Raw genomic sequence first — 14877 nt, 5'->3', positions numbered from 1 at the left:
AGATCTCTCTGTATGATTTTGAGGTATTTCTAGGCCACGCGAGTCCAGACTAAACCTCACACGCATCATCTTAACCTCAAGTCTCCGCGTTGAATAACCCCACGTGAATAGTTTCGTCGCCACAAAAATGGTTCTCGTTGGTATCCATAGACTTGGTACGTGCCATCAAACAATGAAAGTGGAGGCATGTCGGGGCACATTCGTAGGCTGTGCTTCAAAATCACCTCCTGGCCACGGCTCCAATAGCTAAATCAGGATACGGACGGCCTGGCGATTCCAAATTGCTTTGGTAAAACGTTGTGCTTCTGTTAGATAGTTGGATGCGGCACTTGGCGTCCAGTCCTGTTCCTGATGATTGTAATTCCGTGATGGGCTGCTCTTCACTCTGCCGGGGCCAAGTTCCCCAAGTCCTCGTGAGTAAATGTAGGAAGAAGCCAGACCCGTTAGTCTTGTCGGCGGTGCAGGAGGGTCAACAAATAAGAGAGATAAGCCAACTGGCATTTCTTCAGGGCAAGGGACGAAAGAGGCTAGACAGTCCAAATGCACAAATCACTGCCCTTGGCGAAGCCCGCCCTGGATGAACACTTCTTCGTCACACCGCAAGACTTGGTTGCTAGCACTGTAGCATTGATCCGTTAGAACAGGGAGGACAATGAGACAACAGTGAGGTGCAGATAGTATTTCCAGAGACTGGAATCAATGTTCGTTTTCTACTAAAGGTCATAATACATTATACTTCTCTCACATTCCCCCATACTCTCCCCGAAGCATATCTGTCAAGTCTGACCCTGGGGCAAAGCCGAGATTGGCCATAAACTGCGGGTCGGCTTCCATACTATCTGTGCAGTCGATAGAAGCAAGCTCGTCCATGATGGCGTCGTAATCCACGCCATGAGCGCCTTGCCCCATAAGATAGGGTGCTTGAGCTGACGACAAATGTCCCATGAAGCCTGAAGGAAATGCATCCAGTTGGCTTCCTGGCGTAAATGGCATGGTCCTCGCCGTCGATGGGCTGACGGATGATGCTGTTGGTAAAAATCCGTTGCTGTTGGGATGATGGTAGGAGTCCGCGGGCATAGAAAATTGCGGAAATTGTGAGTTTCTGCGAGCAGATGATGAGTGTTGTGAGAACTGATTGACGGCCGGCTCGGCCTGAGCTGGTGTTTGCTCGCTCGGTTCTGCGTCCATGGGAGAAGAATCCATGTTCGTCATCCGATCTTGCCAGACAGACATCAGACTACCCATCAGTGAGTTCCATCGCGTCTTGTCATCGTCCCGAAGAGCTTTGACGCAACTTTTGGTATTTGCGATGCTCATATATGTGACCAGGAGTGGGGAGACGCCGGCTGCACCAAAGTGGGAAATCGAACTCTCCAACACTTCCATCAGACTCCAGATCAGAGACACTCGAGGGTCGGCCATCAAAGTCAAGGTCGCACCGAGGAAGGTGGCCTGGATGAGGAAAGCCGATGGGAGGATGGGTATCGTCGACGCTCCAAAGACTACTGAATTGCAAAATGAGAAACGGGGATCAAGCACTTGAACAAGGTTCGCGGCGCCAATTTTGGGCCCCGCGCCCCCAGACTCAACACTCTGATTCAGGGTGCGGAAGAATTGGTAGAGCTGATTGAAGGAGCTCAAAGACTGTGCAGGCTGTACAGCAGCTTCAACGTCCTCCAATCCGAATCCAGCTCTGGGGGCCCATGGCGTCCACTCCTCTGACCCGTTCTCCTCTGTTGGCCTGTCTTTCATGTCGTTTGTCCTCATGTGCGGCGTCTGACCAAGCCTTAGGGAAACGATGGTGTCGAGCATAAGACAGGTCATCAAAACCCGGTCCAAAGCTATCGAGTATGCTTCTTGCGTCGAAGAAGCCGACAGGCCCGAGATCGAGTCTTTCCCGCCGTTTCGTGATCGTCCATCTGTCAGGGCCATGGCGCCCCTGACGGCTAGACCGATCAATAGAGAAGCCGCCCCGGCATTGTCCTGCCCCAGCTTCACCAAAGACAGTACTAGAAGTGCTTTCACATGGCCCAGTGCCATGTCGGTCTCTACCGGTATGAGGCTACGGGCTGCTGCTGTTATCATACTAGGCCGGTCAGATGGTTCTGAACCTCCTGGAGGCCGTGATGATGCCGCATCCTGGAATGCCCCGACAGCAAGAGCGCACCAGAGTTCGGCATGAGTAGCACTGTTATTCGAGTCTTCCGGGTCGATATCGAGGCCGTCTGGAGGATAGGAGGCCGCAGCGCTATCGAGAGTCTCTTTGGAGTTTAATATCGGAAGCCAACTGTGGGTGTACGAGTAGTACACCTCTAATAATCGAGGGAAATTCCTCGGTAACTTGAATCTTCGCCGGGACCTGGAGCCATGCCGTTGCCTCGGTACTGGTTCCTTCTGGGCATCTGGTTTGCGGTCGACGACGTTAGGTTGCGGAGAGACGTCGGGACCGTCTAATGGAGTCTCCCCGTTCCGTTTGTTGCGGCCATCAGCTTCGGCATCCGATTCGTCTCCGGAAGTATCCTGTCGTGGACTTATGCCGTCCTTACCAGACAGGAGCCTGTCAATATCCTTGTGGACGCGGCATCTCCTCCATCTCTTGTGAAGGCGATTGCCTGCCTCACTGTCTTTGTCGAGAAGGAGAGATTGGCCGCCACCACCCTCTTGCGTGAGTAGACCGGCCAGCTTTTCTTCTGTTCCAGGAACCTGGTCGAAGAGCCATACGAGGGCAAGCTCGAGGGTTCGAATCAAGCCGGTCTGAACGCCGCGCTTCTTCGGTGCGACATTGTAGGTACATGGCCGCGACAAGGTAACACAGGAGAAGCATTGAGGTTGGACGCCATCACACTTCTCTCGGGCACTGTCCTCATAATTAGCACAAGTTCGGTTCGCACATGTAGTAAGCTGGCGACAGTGTTACTGAGATCAGCACCAGGCCGATATCGCAAGCAATGCGCGGAATGTAGTTGGCATAGCATTAGCTACGTCGAAACGCTTGCAGCGGAGAAGCATCTGGACTTGTGGTTCCCTGGACATCTAGTCGCTTGAAAGAAACGCTCGGCAAGAAGACGATGGAGATAAGAGAAAGGGAGAATGAGAAACAATGGTGCTGGATTTTGCTTGCCTTCTGCATTGGTCGCATGCTCGAGATACCCTCTGGCGCTTTGGGACAGAGGTCGAGGTGGCACTGGTCTCGGCATCTTGAGCCTTTCTCTTGGATGGCATCCTTCAGTCGTAGCCGCAAGCGGCAGGGCAGCTCCAATGGCTCACGCCGCGGAGGACGGCATGAGGGCGCGGCACGAGAAGCGGTGATGTCGACGAGGGAGCTGCGAGGGCAACAGAGCGCGCGCTGCGGGCGATGATTGAAGCGAAGTGAGCAGCGACTGGGGTTGTGATTTGCGAGTGGATGTTGGGTTGCGTTACGGCGAGCGGGACGAGCAAGGTATGATAGCACACGGTTGAGCAGCAGAAGCAGCAACTCCAGCCAGCAGTACGGATAGTAGCAGCAGTGGTATCAGACTCAACAGCGGTCGCAGCAAACAACAAGCAATGATGAGATTGACGTCGTCTTTGCTTCTTCTCCAAGATTTCCCTCGCGCTGTGCTGGACAGAGAGTGGGGAAATCCTGGGGTAACCTCACAGGCCGACGCTCGCGGTGCCGCCCTCAAAGGTTGTTGCTAGATCTCGGACCTCATGGGACAAAGGTCAGGCTCGAGAGGCTGGTCAGCTGGCATTTCTGTGGCATTAATTGGTCGCGAGATGGTGAGTACGGACGACTCAGCATGCGGGGTGTTAAGGGGATACTTTGAGTGAGGCCATGTCTCCAGTTGGTATCCAGATCTAAGAGTCAAGACCAGGGGGTTGGCGATGGCAACTCTTCGACTCTAGCTGGTAATTGCCAGCACATCCTGGACTCAAGGGGCATTGGCAAAGACCTCATAGGCTACATCCCACTCAGTTCCACGCTCATCTCAAGTTATCCCGCCGCAAACCTCAAACAGCCGAGTCTCCTCTCCTCAACTCACACGAGAACACCCCCCACGACCGCAAGTAATTCGCTAACTCCAAGCACAAGGCTAAACATTTATCAGAGTATCCCACCTTAGCGCCGAGCAAGGAGAGGGGCACCAATTTAGCACCGAAGGTCGGAACTGGGGAACGGCTTTGAAGTTGCTCCCACACAGTGACCTAACAATTCTGCCGCGGTGCGTTCGTACTACGGAGGACTTGGGGCGCGACTCAACGTGGACTGACTGACTGACTTGACTCTTCTCCAGAGAGAGCTTGACCTTGTTGGACCACAGCTGAACGGCTTTGCACGAAACATAGCACAACGACAAAGGTATTCCCGCGCTCTCTCTTTCAGAGTCTCAACTCGACACCAGCGCGTGCGCATGCATCCTGGGCTTTTCCCTCCTCCTCTTCAACCCACCTGCGTCTGCACTGCTACAGCCAGGCAGGCTGAGGAGCCATGGCGACAGCCGGAGTGAAGCGGTCCTACGTGGCCACCGCCATGAGCGATGAGGAGGACCATCACCACCACCAACTCGAGAATCCTGCAAAGTTCATCCGCGTCGACGGTCGCAATGGCCACTCTGCGTCGCCTAGCCAGCCCCAGAGCCCGAGGACCAACAGCAGCAGCAGATATTCCATGGCTGCGTGTTCACGACCAGAGACGCCAATCACGAGACCAGCAACACCCGTGGCCCATCTTCCTAGCGAGGTTCCGCCATTCCCTGCCGATGCCTCCATTGTCCTTGCCGGCATTCGCGGTGCAGGCAAATCAACGCTCGCCATCATTGCCTCGACCGCCATGGAACGGAGGGCCGTCGACTGCGAAAAGGCCTTCCAACAAGTCACTGGCCTGACCAGCTTCGCGTATAAGAGGGCCCATGGCCCCGCTGAATGCCACCGCCGGCAGACAGATGTCCTTCGAGACCTCCTCGACCAGAACTCCAAGAGCACCTTGATTGTGTGCAGTTGGATGGAACGCGGGGTCCAGACGCTCTTGAGGGAGTTTTGTCGTACACATCCCGTCGTCCATATCGTGCGGGACGTCAAGGCTATTCAAGAGCACCTAAAGATCGAGGACGAAGATAAGGCAAGAAATTTGCTGGCGGCCAGCAGCACCATTTTCCGGACATGCAGCAATCTTGAATTCTTTAACGTCTCCGAGACGGCCGATCCATGGATCGAAACCGATGCCGCGAGAATTGAGGCTCACGCTGGTGGTCAAAAGCCACCTGCTCCCTACCTGACTTTGAAGCGGGCAGAGAGGCATTTCTTGAAGTTCCTCAGTCTCATCATGCCTAAGGGTTCAATTCCGTTCATCGAGTCGGCTTTCCCGTTGGCTTCCATACCTACCGAGGACAGACGGTTCACTTACGCCATCTCGGTCTCTCTTTCAAGCCTGCTGAACAATGAACTCGCCATTGAAGAGCTCGAGACCGGAGCAGATGCTATTGAGATCGTCCTCGACGGAATCGCTGGTGCACAGTCATTAGACTCCGAACGAGCCGCCGACATTGCCAGAATCATAGGGTCCATAAGGAGGAGCACCGTGATACCATTGATGTACCACGTTGTTCTTCCAGATTCTTCAGAGTCAGTGTACACCGATTACATACTACACGGCCTGCGACTCTGCCCTGAATACCTCACTGTCGACCTCCGCCTAAACGACTTCCAACTGCTGCACATCATCTCTATGAAGAGGCGCTCAAAGATAATTGGTCATTTGACGCCTGCGGCCGACTCGCCACCCTGGTCAGACCCTTTTTGGATGTCACAATATCATAGAGCACGGCGTCTAGGATGCGATCTGGTTCGGCTTGTCAAGCCAGTGACCTCGATTAAGGACAATTTTGATATCAGCCACCTCAAGGCCCTTGTTGAGGCATCTACCGGCCACAAAATCCCACTCATCGCTTACAACTCTGGACCTCGTGGCAGACACTCGGCGGCCATGAACCACGTCCTGACCAGTGTTGTGCCAGAGAAGCCCATACCATCGATTCACAACCCTAATCAGCCATGCTTGACAGCAGCTCAAGCGACGCAGGCACTCTACAACTCGTTTCTGTTCGACCCTATGAAGATTTACGTCTTCGGTGCCCACGTCTCCTACAGTTTATCACCAGCCATGCACAATGCCGCTCTGAAGGCTTGCGGCATCCCGCACCTCTACCGACCGTTCTCGACGCCTTCCCTGAACGGGCTACGAGAGCTCATTGAGGATCCTTACTTCGCGGGTGCCAGTGTTGGCTTGCCCTTCAAAGTCGAAATCATCACCCTCACCCACTCTCTGAGCCGACACGCGCAGGCGATAGGCGCAGTCAACACACTCGTTCCTGTTCGTCGACTAAATCCCGACGGCACTATTCCAGAAGACGAGAAGCTCTTCAACTGCCGCAATCGCGCCGGGCCGGTAAGGGCGCTCTATGGAGAAAACACGGACTGGATTGGCATCCGGGCTTGCATTCGCAGAGGCCTCTCTCCCGCCAATGCTGTACGAACCTCGAGCTGCGGTCTCATCATCGGAGCTGGTGGTATGGCTCGCGCGGCGACCTACAGCATGCTGCAGCTCGGAGTCAAGAATATTGTTGTCTACAACCGGACAATTACGAATGCGGAAAAGATGGTCAATCACTTCGCACGCCTGTTAAAACGGCACGACCTACCACTCCTCAGCGCAACTTCGGACGTGGAGACGAAATTTCACATTATCCGAAACCTGGATGAGCCATGGCCCGAAGACTTCCGACTGCCGACAATGATTGTCTCTTGCATCCCGACGCATAGTATTGGCGATGTCCCCGCACCCAACTTCGAGGCGCCACAGGCATGGCTGGGTAGCCCGACTGGCGGTTGTCTGGTTGAGCTGGGCTACAAGACATTGGATACACCGATCTTGAACCAAGCGAGGAAAGTATCGCACCGAGGTTGGGTTACTATGGACGGTCTTGATCTGTTGCCTGAGCAGGGTTTCGCTCAGTTTGAGCTATTCACAGGTAGACGAGCACCACGTAGGCTGATGCGAGGAGAGGTTTTCCGTGCCTATCCCGACGGACACGACCGCTCCGCACTTGCACAGCTGCAGCCGCGTTTGAACAATATTGTCGAGCAGGAGCCCTAAGATTTCTTTCCTATGGGCATGGAGTAATGATAACAGGAGACTATGACGAGAGAGCAGTTCATTCTATACTGCTAGCCAAGATACCACAGCAACGTACACGACTAATAAACGAGTAAAAATAATTGACCCCATGTCTCACATGCTCCTTTGACACCCGCATCCTTCCTAACTGCGAAATTTTCTACTCGCTTTAAAAGCTTAGGCTTTATGTGCTTCGTTGATCAATTTATTTCTGCCCTCAGTAAAGCAAGTGGATATGTTGGATGTTACTACCATCATAGTAGCTGAGATGAGGGAAATCAATCAAGTAAGTACATCGCTCCTGGTCGGCACTACCTCCAGCTTCCATTCTTGAATTCACCCGGTTCCTCCGTTAAAGCCCTCTCGAGTCAGGAGTGTGACGGCCATTTTCCGCTGTGGTCAACACCTTCTCGGGCACCTTTGGGTTCTCGATGTCACTACCCTCTCGCGTTCCCTCAATTTCGATTCCGTCTCCCCTGGTCAAGATTGTTTGCTCAACCAAGGTCTCTTTTGCAGGTACAACCCAGCTCAATGTGGTATAAAGGAATATCGAGACGACAAATCCAAATAGCCAATCAAAGCTATAGAGATTCTGAGCACCCTCGGAGATCTGGACGGCAGGGTAGCCACTGATTGCCAAGGCCATCCCAGGCAAGTTGGGGGCAACTGGCACGATGAAGGCAACAAATGCCCTCCAGTTACAGCCTTCGATGTATCTATAGCGACCATGAGGGTCGTATAAGTCTAAAAAGAAGACGGGGTGTTAGTATAAGGTGATTCAAATAGGGAATCGTTACTGCACATACCGGGCAGATCGTATCGTTGTTTCTTAACGAGCCAGAAGTCAGCAGCCATGATACCACTCAGAGGAGCGAGGAAGACAGCGTATGCCCCCATAAAGTTCAAGAACGTAGCGGCGCTGGCAAGAATCTTCCACGGTACAATAACCCAGGCACCTATCACAGCAGCGACTATACTGCCCCTTCTGATGTTGATGTAGCGCGGGAACATGACAGTCAGATCGTTGGCTGCGCTGATGCTGTTTGCCGTAACGTTGGTGCCGATCGTTGCAACAAGCCATGCCAGAGCCCCAAAGAAGGCAGCACAGCGTCCTCCTGAGCCATTTCCCAACCAAAGACTGACTATATCGAGCGGGTTCCAAAGGTAATCACCGTCTCCCTGGAAGACTTTCGTGGCCGAAGTGGTAATAATACCCATGGTTCCACACAGGGTGAAAACGATAGGGACAAATATGAGCTGAACGTTTTGAGCGTTCCTGGACTTGCTGTAGCGTAAGAAGTCCGGAATATTGATTGCCATCGTGCTCCACTGTCCCGAGACCGACGACATGCAGCTCAGCCAAAGCCAGGCATACTTGGAAGTCCCTGGAGAGAACTCGGGTTCCAACCTGAAGATATCACCCCCGCCACCGGCTTGTTTGACAGCCCATCCCAAGGTCCCTAAAACCACGGCTGGAGTAGCAAGTAACTTGACGTAGAAGAGCGGTCGAAGTTTAGTTGGGTGAATGAGTAACAACGGCAGTTGAATGATCCAGAAGAGAAAGAATCTGGGTCACTTGTCAGTACTCCGAGATACAACTATAGCCTCCATGAACAGACTCACGAGCACATTCCCATGGAGGTGATGCCCGCCGATTCGGGTAGCGCATTCGGAATCCGTCCGTAAGAGGGAGCCCACGCACTCAGCATGATCGTCACACATACACTCCCGTTGACGCACTGTCATTGAAGACTGATATTAGCATTGGAGTCAGTTGAAGTGATGCGTACGAGTCAATACCTGTACACCCAGCCAGAACATAGCAAGGATGGCTCTGCTGACAATGGCAAAGTATCTGAGATGGAAGTCAGCTTCAATTCCAAGCGCTGAGTATACTACATGATCACTCAAGTATACTTCAACCAAAAGTACATACCTTAGGTAGAACCCAAAGCTACCCGTAGCAATGACACTGAAGGGGACATGTAGACGACTTCCTATGGCTCCATTGAGGACCATTGCTATTGCGATACACGTCGTTCCGACGAACATGATGGGAATCGCCTCTCGCCAGCTGAGTCCGACAGCAAGTATAGATCCGGCGGTCTGTAGAGTTGAGAGGTTCATAAGGTCGGTACTCCAGTACGCCAGGATAGTCCACAGCGACCAAGTCCGCATCGGCACCGGTACGGGGTCCATGTCCGGGTTGGTTCGTACGCCTTCTGGCGCAATGGCGCTGGGGTGCTTGGGGAGCTCCCATGCCTCCATCGACGTAAATCGCCGCCTCGCTTCCTGCATATTTATGCCCTTCATCTTGTCGTTGAAGCTGTCTGAGTCCTCACGCAGACCCAAAATACCGTCGCCCTCGCAATCCTTGATTGAAGTTGTGATTAGAAACGGTCTTCCGAGAAAATCGAGGTGTGCCAACAACCTCGTAGGTGCACGATTGCAGAAGACCAAGCCACGCCGAGGAGGAGTGAGACATGGCCACACCTATGTAGTCCGAAAGCATCCAGCTTTATGCAAAGCAACTTGTCTACGGATGTGACCTTTCGACCTCTATGTACTCCGTATACGACCTGCATTTGCGGGATTCGCTCCGGCCAGCTCCGCACCCTGCAACCCAAAGAACACAAGGCCATGTCGCCAACGATTACTTGGTCGGGGTTGGCTATCCAGCCATGCTCTCAAACGATTATCTTGGGCAAGCAAGTCGACCAAGTAAGCCCGATGGCCTGGTCTTTGGGGAAAGACAGATAACGAGGCGACATGGAGGGATGCCAGGCACTCGATCAACAGCGCAGGGGGTAGACGCACCAGAGTGGGATTCGCGTGGCCAATTGCCGTCGGCCTTCTTATCAACCCTCGATGTTGCTATTCCGCCTGTGCAAAAGAAGACCAATTGTTAACCGAAACTACCTAGTGTGGCGTTGTTAAGGCGACGATGCAGCATTCGCATGAGACGTCAGGTATCCGAAGCGTAGCTTTCTGTGGCGTCAATTCGGTTGTCACTTATCTACCTTGATGATCTGCTTTATGATGCTGAAGTCTTTAAAGCGCGATCTTCTCGCCCATACTTAGTGTCAAGGGCTAGTAGTCAGACATAATGCCACCAGATACTCCAAGCAAGGGGCACAGTAAAGTCTCGTTGCGGTAAGATACATGGCTTGCACAACAATGGCTCAGAGTGAATTTGAGACAGTGAGGGCGGGTATTCATACTTCGTACATGATCAAAAACACATTCAAACACACGAAACCCTCAGCTTTTAATGCAACATCGCACAGCCATCCACTCCATTGAAATCAACACAGCCCTCGGCTTCAAGACAGTTTCTCATCACGCTTGCCGGTGGTGTTATGCCCAACGGGCTGAATATCCTCTGAATCAGCTCCCCGCGCACTCTCCCCGCCATTGACGTCCTTTGGAGTAACGATTCCAGTGGTGGGGATGACATCATGGCCCTCTGTGTCCTCAATCTCCTCGTCGAGCACAAAGTTGAGGAACATACAGACGAAGGCTGTGATAGCGAAGCCCGTCTCCATGATGAGTACGATGGCGTCGAGGAACCCCCTCAGGCCGCGGTTGTCACCAGCATACGTAAAGACGTTGTCAAAATACGTAGGGACGAGAGTGGCGCCATAGCCGAGTGTGAGACCAGCGGTCAGGATGAAGCGGTTTCGTCGGTTGAAAGGCACACCCTTTGTGATGATGGCCATCCCGGAGACGGCAACAGCCGTGAAGAGGAAGGAGGTCATACCTCCAAGCACAGAGGATGGGATGGCGACGAGCGATGCAGCGAATTTGGCAAAGATGCCCATAATAATGAGGAAGAAGCAACTAGACAACTGTTAGCAGGGAGGTTCTTGAGAAGTGGAAGTAGAAAGCATACCAGCAGTAGCCGGCGCTACGGTTAGCACAGCGGGTGAGAGCGATTACTCCGTTGTTTTGAGCAAACTTCCTTCAGTCAGTTTCAAGTTGTTCAGAGCTGGGCAGACTCCATCAGCTTACGGTTGTCATAGGTGTGATGGTCATTAGGGCCGCAAGAACGCCGTTGATACCATCAGCGAGGACGCCTCCCTGGATACGGGACTCGAAAAGACGGCCCTCAACCTCAAGGCGAGAGACATCACAGGTAGCAGTAATGTCACCAATGGCCTCGGTGGCGCAGATGATATAGACGGCTAACAAAGGCCTTTTGACATGTTTAGCTTCGGTTTTCACACGCTCGCTTATGACTCGAAGTTTGAGGCTTACAATATGAGCGGCCCGTAAAGGGTGAGTTTAAAGGTGTGCACCCAGATGAAAGAGGCAGCAGGGGCACTGTCGATTCCGGAGCGGTCAAAGTAACCAGTCGCAGCGGCGATGATGCATCCTAGGAGCAGGTCAGCAACAGAGCATATAGGCATGGCGAAAGACGCAGGATTGCTACTCACCAACGAGGAGACCAATAACAACGGATGTCGACTTCATGATGGGCGCGCCAAATCGCTCGCAGAGAATGATGGTCACGAAGACGGAAAAACCCAAGCCCAAGTACTCGGCGGAGCCCCAGGGGAGGGCATGAGGCGCGGAGATATTGGGGCACCGGGCGAAGAAGTCGGAAGTCGGGTTGGCACAAGGGCCGGAGCCACCCATCCAGTTCTGGAAACCAGTCTCGATCAAGTGGATGCCGATGAGCATGACTGAGCACGTTAGATGCCGGCTCTCACGGATTTACACGTTTCAGGGGCTTACCTGTCGGGCCAGTCACGATGGGCGGGAAGATGCGAAGCATCACCTTAGGGGGCATGAAGGAGATCGCAATTTCGATCAGAGCGCAAAGGGCACTGGAGCCGATGATGGCTTCACTCTGTCAGTTGAACAAGCGATGCTCGAAGGTTCAAGAGTAAGACTCACCGCCGTATCCGTCGGGGCACGGGAGCTTGTTTCCCTCCCCATCCATCGGACAGAATCCGTTGGCATACATTTGAGAGAGGGCTCCCTGAGCAACCGGGATAATGGCAAAGGAGATTCCGACTACGGAGATTAAGCCAGTTCCGATATAATAGCTACATGGAGATGTAAGTTCGAATGTCTCACAATAGGGATGCATTTCTTCTTCTTACGGAGTCTTCAGAATGTGAAATCTGGTGATTTGGATCATGGATAACAAGCCGGAGACAATCAAAGCTGTTGAGACAAGATATTGTTGCATCTCCCCAGTGAGATTGGCACCTGCAGCGCCGCTCAGCAGGATAGGCGGCGTGATGATGCCAGCCAACATGGCAAGGGCATGCTGGAACCCTAGCAACAGGGCCAAGAGCGTAGGCATCCGGTCGTTCAAGCCAAAGAAGGGAGCGGCTTTGCGACTCTTCCTCATGAATGGCAAGTTCGGGGTAAAGAGGAAAGCATAGTCGTAGTCGCCAATCAGGCCCTCCTTGGTGAAGAATCTGTTCTTGGTGCTGCGAAGGCGGTCTCCCATTGTCCGCTTGGGAGCTGTCCCAGGGACGATTTGGCTTGGGCCCTGATCTTCATCCATGATGTCGCCGTCGTTTTGCGTCGTGCAATCGGCGCTTGGTGCTGGCGGTGACTGTAATTGACCCAGACCACGTCGGTTTTGCGATTAGAAGAGGAGTCAGACTCGTCGATGATGCAGACAAGACAAGACAAGACAAGACAAGACAAGACAAGATAAGGTAAGGTAAGGCAATAGAATTTGACCCGACAGTATCCACGGAATCACCATCCCAAGGCAGGGTTGTGGATCTCTCTTTATATATCAATCTGACTCGATCATTGTTTGCATGGGTGAGATCCTTTTAGTTGATGGTATCGAGCAATTAGTTTCAGCCGCTATCAGTGGGATAAGCGGCTCGGAACGATGTGAATGGCTAGCGATAGTAAAAAATAAATAAAAAAAATGGTGTATCCCCAGAGGAGCGGGCCCGGTTCTGGAGTAGGGTGCCACGGGTGCGTAGCTGCGTAGCTGCGTGAGAGACTCGAGAGGGTGCCGTGCCCGGCCGGGGTGCCGGGCGAGCAGAAGGTTGACGGTCGAGTCCAGGAATCCAGAGTAACACCGGCTGTTTCCAGACACGGGCCTGAAATACCTAGGATGAATGGGGGTTTGGAGGGAGAGAAGGTGGGTTGCCAATAACAAGGGATGGCGAGAGAGAAAGAGAGTCTGGAGATACATTTCTCTGCTACTGAAATCACAGCTCGTAATCATGTAGATGACATGTCAAGTCTTGAGAGGCAGAGAGAGCAAACAACTAGGTAGAACGCAAACTTGGTATTTTGCAAGTGACATGTTCCATCATGCCTGATACAGCGACCCAACAGCAGCAATGGCGCTACTGCAAAGTATCCGGAACCAACGTCGACAACTTCTTGGGGGTGTGGGAGGGCCTGAGTGTGGGGGAACTCCCCGGCATCGCTCCCGCGTGGCACACCAGGAGAATCCCGCCTTCATCCTCTGAGTACTCGTTCGGGCACGTCCTACATGGGCCCAGGGAGATCAAGCTACAGAGTAATAGAGAGATGCGGCGAGCTGCGAAGTGCGACATGCGGCGCCAGAGAGCGGGATGATGGATCAACTGCCAGTGGCTCGTCTTGTGTGATCTCCGCGGGGGTCCCGACTCTCAGGCTCTCAGCATAGTTGTCTTGTCAGTGTCTCATTAATTATCCATTTTTCTCGGCGGCCGATGAACTCTGTAGGTTCCATCCTGCCGCGAACTTCCCCGGCGTAATGCCATGACCGCTGCTCGCCGCCGGCCAGATCATGTTGCCGTTTCTACGGCCCATCCTTCTTGACTACAGACAGTGGCGGAACAAACACGGTCGTGTGGTGCCGTAGAGAGATGCATCATGCCATTGAGAAATTGGCAACTCGGGTGTACCTTGATAAGAGTCGTTCGTGGGTAAAGTTGGAGATGGTTCGTGCGCGAATAATGGTCTCCCCCCCTGGTTTATGGATAGTGTCAACTCATCACCTTCAACTCTGACTCTTCAACACGTCAAGAAGCACACGATGCTGCTTTGCCTCAGCCTCAGATACATCGTCTGATGCCTCTTACCCAGGCTTGAACTCTGCCCACCGAAAGGTTATGGGCAGACATTCTTTTACGCGACACACCTTCTAACAGATGCCAATGCAGAGCCGCCCCCAAGAGCCCCAAAGAAGCAGACCAACTGTTTAGATCCGGACTGGCGTAAAGATAAGAGCTGACCAGGCCACCCAGGCACCCCAGAGAAGCGCGCACCAAGTCTCCGTAGAGATAAGAAAGCACCCCAATCGAGTCAAGGAGGGAATCCCAGGAGATAGAGGCGTCGACACCCGCGACACAGCGCCCATCTCATTGGCTAAGTCTGCTGCCGAGACTCGGAGATGCAGCTCTTCGGCACGGCTGGGCGGGATGAAGCATTGCAATAAATGCGTCGCTCTCTGGTAGAAACAGCAAAGACACCAGAGAGCTTCTGTCTGCCATCGGCGGGCTCCGACAGCAAGGGAGAGCCCCCATAAAGGGTCTCGCCGAAGAGACCTCAGGAGGCTCACCAGTGAGTCTGAGGTTATCTCCGGTTCGGAAAGCTGAACCATCACTAATTCCCGGCTCTCCTGATCCATTACCTATCCGACTTGACCTAACCGTCGCCTTTTGATAACAAGAAACCTAATTTCGTTTGAGTTATTCAAGTAAGTTGAAGGGATAATTAGCTATCAGACTGTTTCAGACATCTAACTGGAA

The 14877-nt window shown here is 53.1% G+C and overlaps 5 protein-coding genes across 5 annotated transcripts; 1 reads left to right on the top strand and 4 right to left on the bottom strand.

Annotated features, from left to right (window-relative positions):
- Positions 1-602: 602 nt before the first annotated feature.
- BDZ83DRAFT_304604 (uncharacterized protein) lies at positions 603-3448 on the bottom strand. Its single transcript, XM_060502270.1, has 2 exons — positions 3122-3448; positions 603-2857 (listed from the first exon to the last, which is right to left on the bottom strand). The coding sequence occupies exons 1-2, from the start codon at positions 3220-3222 to the stop codon at positions 742-744; spliced, it is 2217 nt and encodes a 738-aa protein (XP_060365560.1). The 5' UTR covers positions 3223-3448; the 3' UTR covers positions 603-741.
- An 868-nt stretch (positions 3449-4316) lies between these two features.
- Positions 4317-7514, top strand: BDZ83DRAFT_304572 (shikimate dehydrogenase substrate binding domain-containing protein). Its single transcript, XM_060502269.1, has one exon. It carries the CDS (start codon positions 4469-4471, stop codon positions 7130-7132), a length of 2664 nt encoding a protein of 887 aa, XP_060365559.1. The 5' UTR covers positions 4317-4468; the 3' UTR covers positions 7133-7514.
- BDZ83DRAFT_576488 (NCS1 nucleoside transporter) lies at positions 7506-9466 on the bottom strand (the record flags this gene model as incomplete). Its single annotated transcript, XM_060504921.1, has 5 exons — positions 7506-7897; positions 7960-8720; positions 8777-8892; positions 8954-9008; positions 9090-9466. 5 exons carry the CDS (start codon positions 9464-9466, stop codon positions 7506-7508), a joined length of 1701 nt encoding a protein of 566 aa, XP_060365558.1.
- Positions 9467-10085: 619 nt separating this feature from the next.
- Positions 10086-12831, bottom strand: BDZ83DRAFT_619763 (uracil-xanthine permease). The gene is made up of 8 exons (XM_060508150.1): positions 12262-12831; positions 12053-12204; positions 11891-11998; positions 11590-11838; positions 11411-11528; positions 11165-11348; positions 11046-11110; positions 10086-10993 (listed from the first exon to the last, which is right to left on the bottom strand). The coding sequence occupies exons 1-8, from the start codon at positions 12672-12674 to the stop codon at positions 10477-10479; spliced, it is 1806 nt and encodes a 601-aa protein (XP_060365557.1). The 5' UTR covers positions 12675-12831; the 3' UTR covers positions 10086-10476.
- A 630-nt stretch (positions 12832-13461) lies between these two features.
- On the bottom strand, positions 13462-13708 carry BDZ83DRAFT_619760 (uncharacterized protein). Its single transcript, XM_060508149.1, has one exon. It carries the CDS (start codon positions 13696-13698, stop codon positions 13486-13488), a length of 213 nt encoding a protein of 70 aa, XP_060365556.1. The 5' UTR covers positions 13699-13708; the 3' UTR covers positions 13462-13485.
- Between the last annotated feature and the right edge of the window lie 1169 nt (positions 13709-14877).

The sequence above is a fragment of the Colletotrichum acutatum genome (genome assembly GCF_030867785.1).
Source record: "Colletotrichum acutatum strain CBS 112980 chromosome Unknown BDZ83scaffold_41, whole genome shotgun sequence".
Lineage (NCBI taxonomy): Eukaryota > Fungi > Ascomycota > Sordariomycetes > Glomerellales > Glomerellaceae > Colletotrichum > Colletotrichum acutatum.
This window is presented reverse-complemented; position numbering and strand designations above follow the sequence as displayed.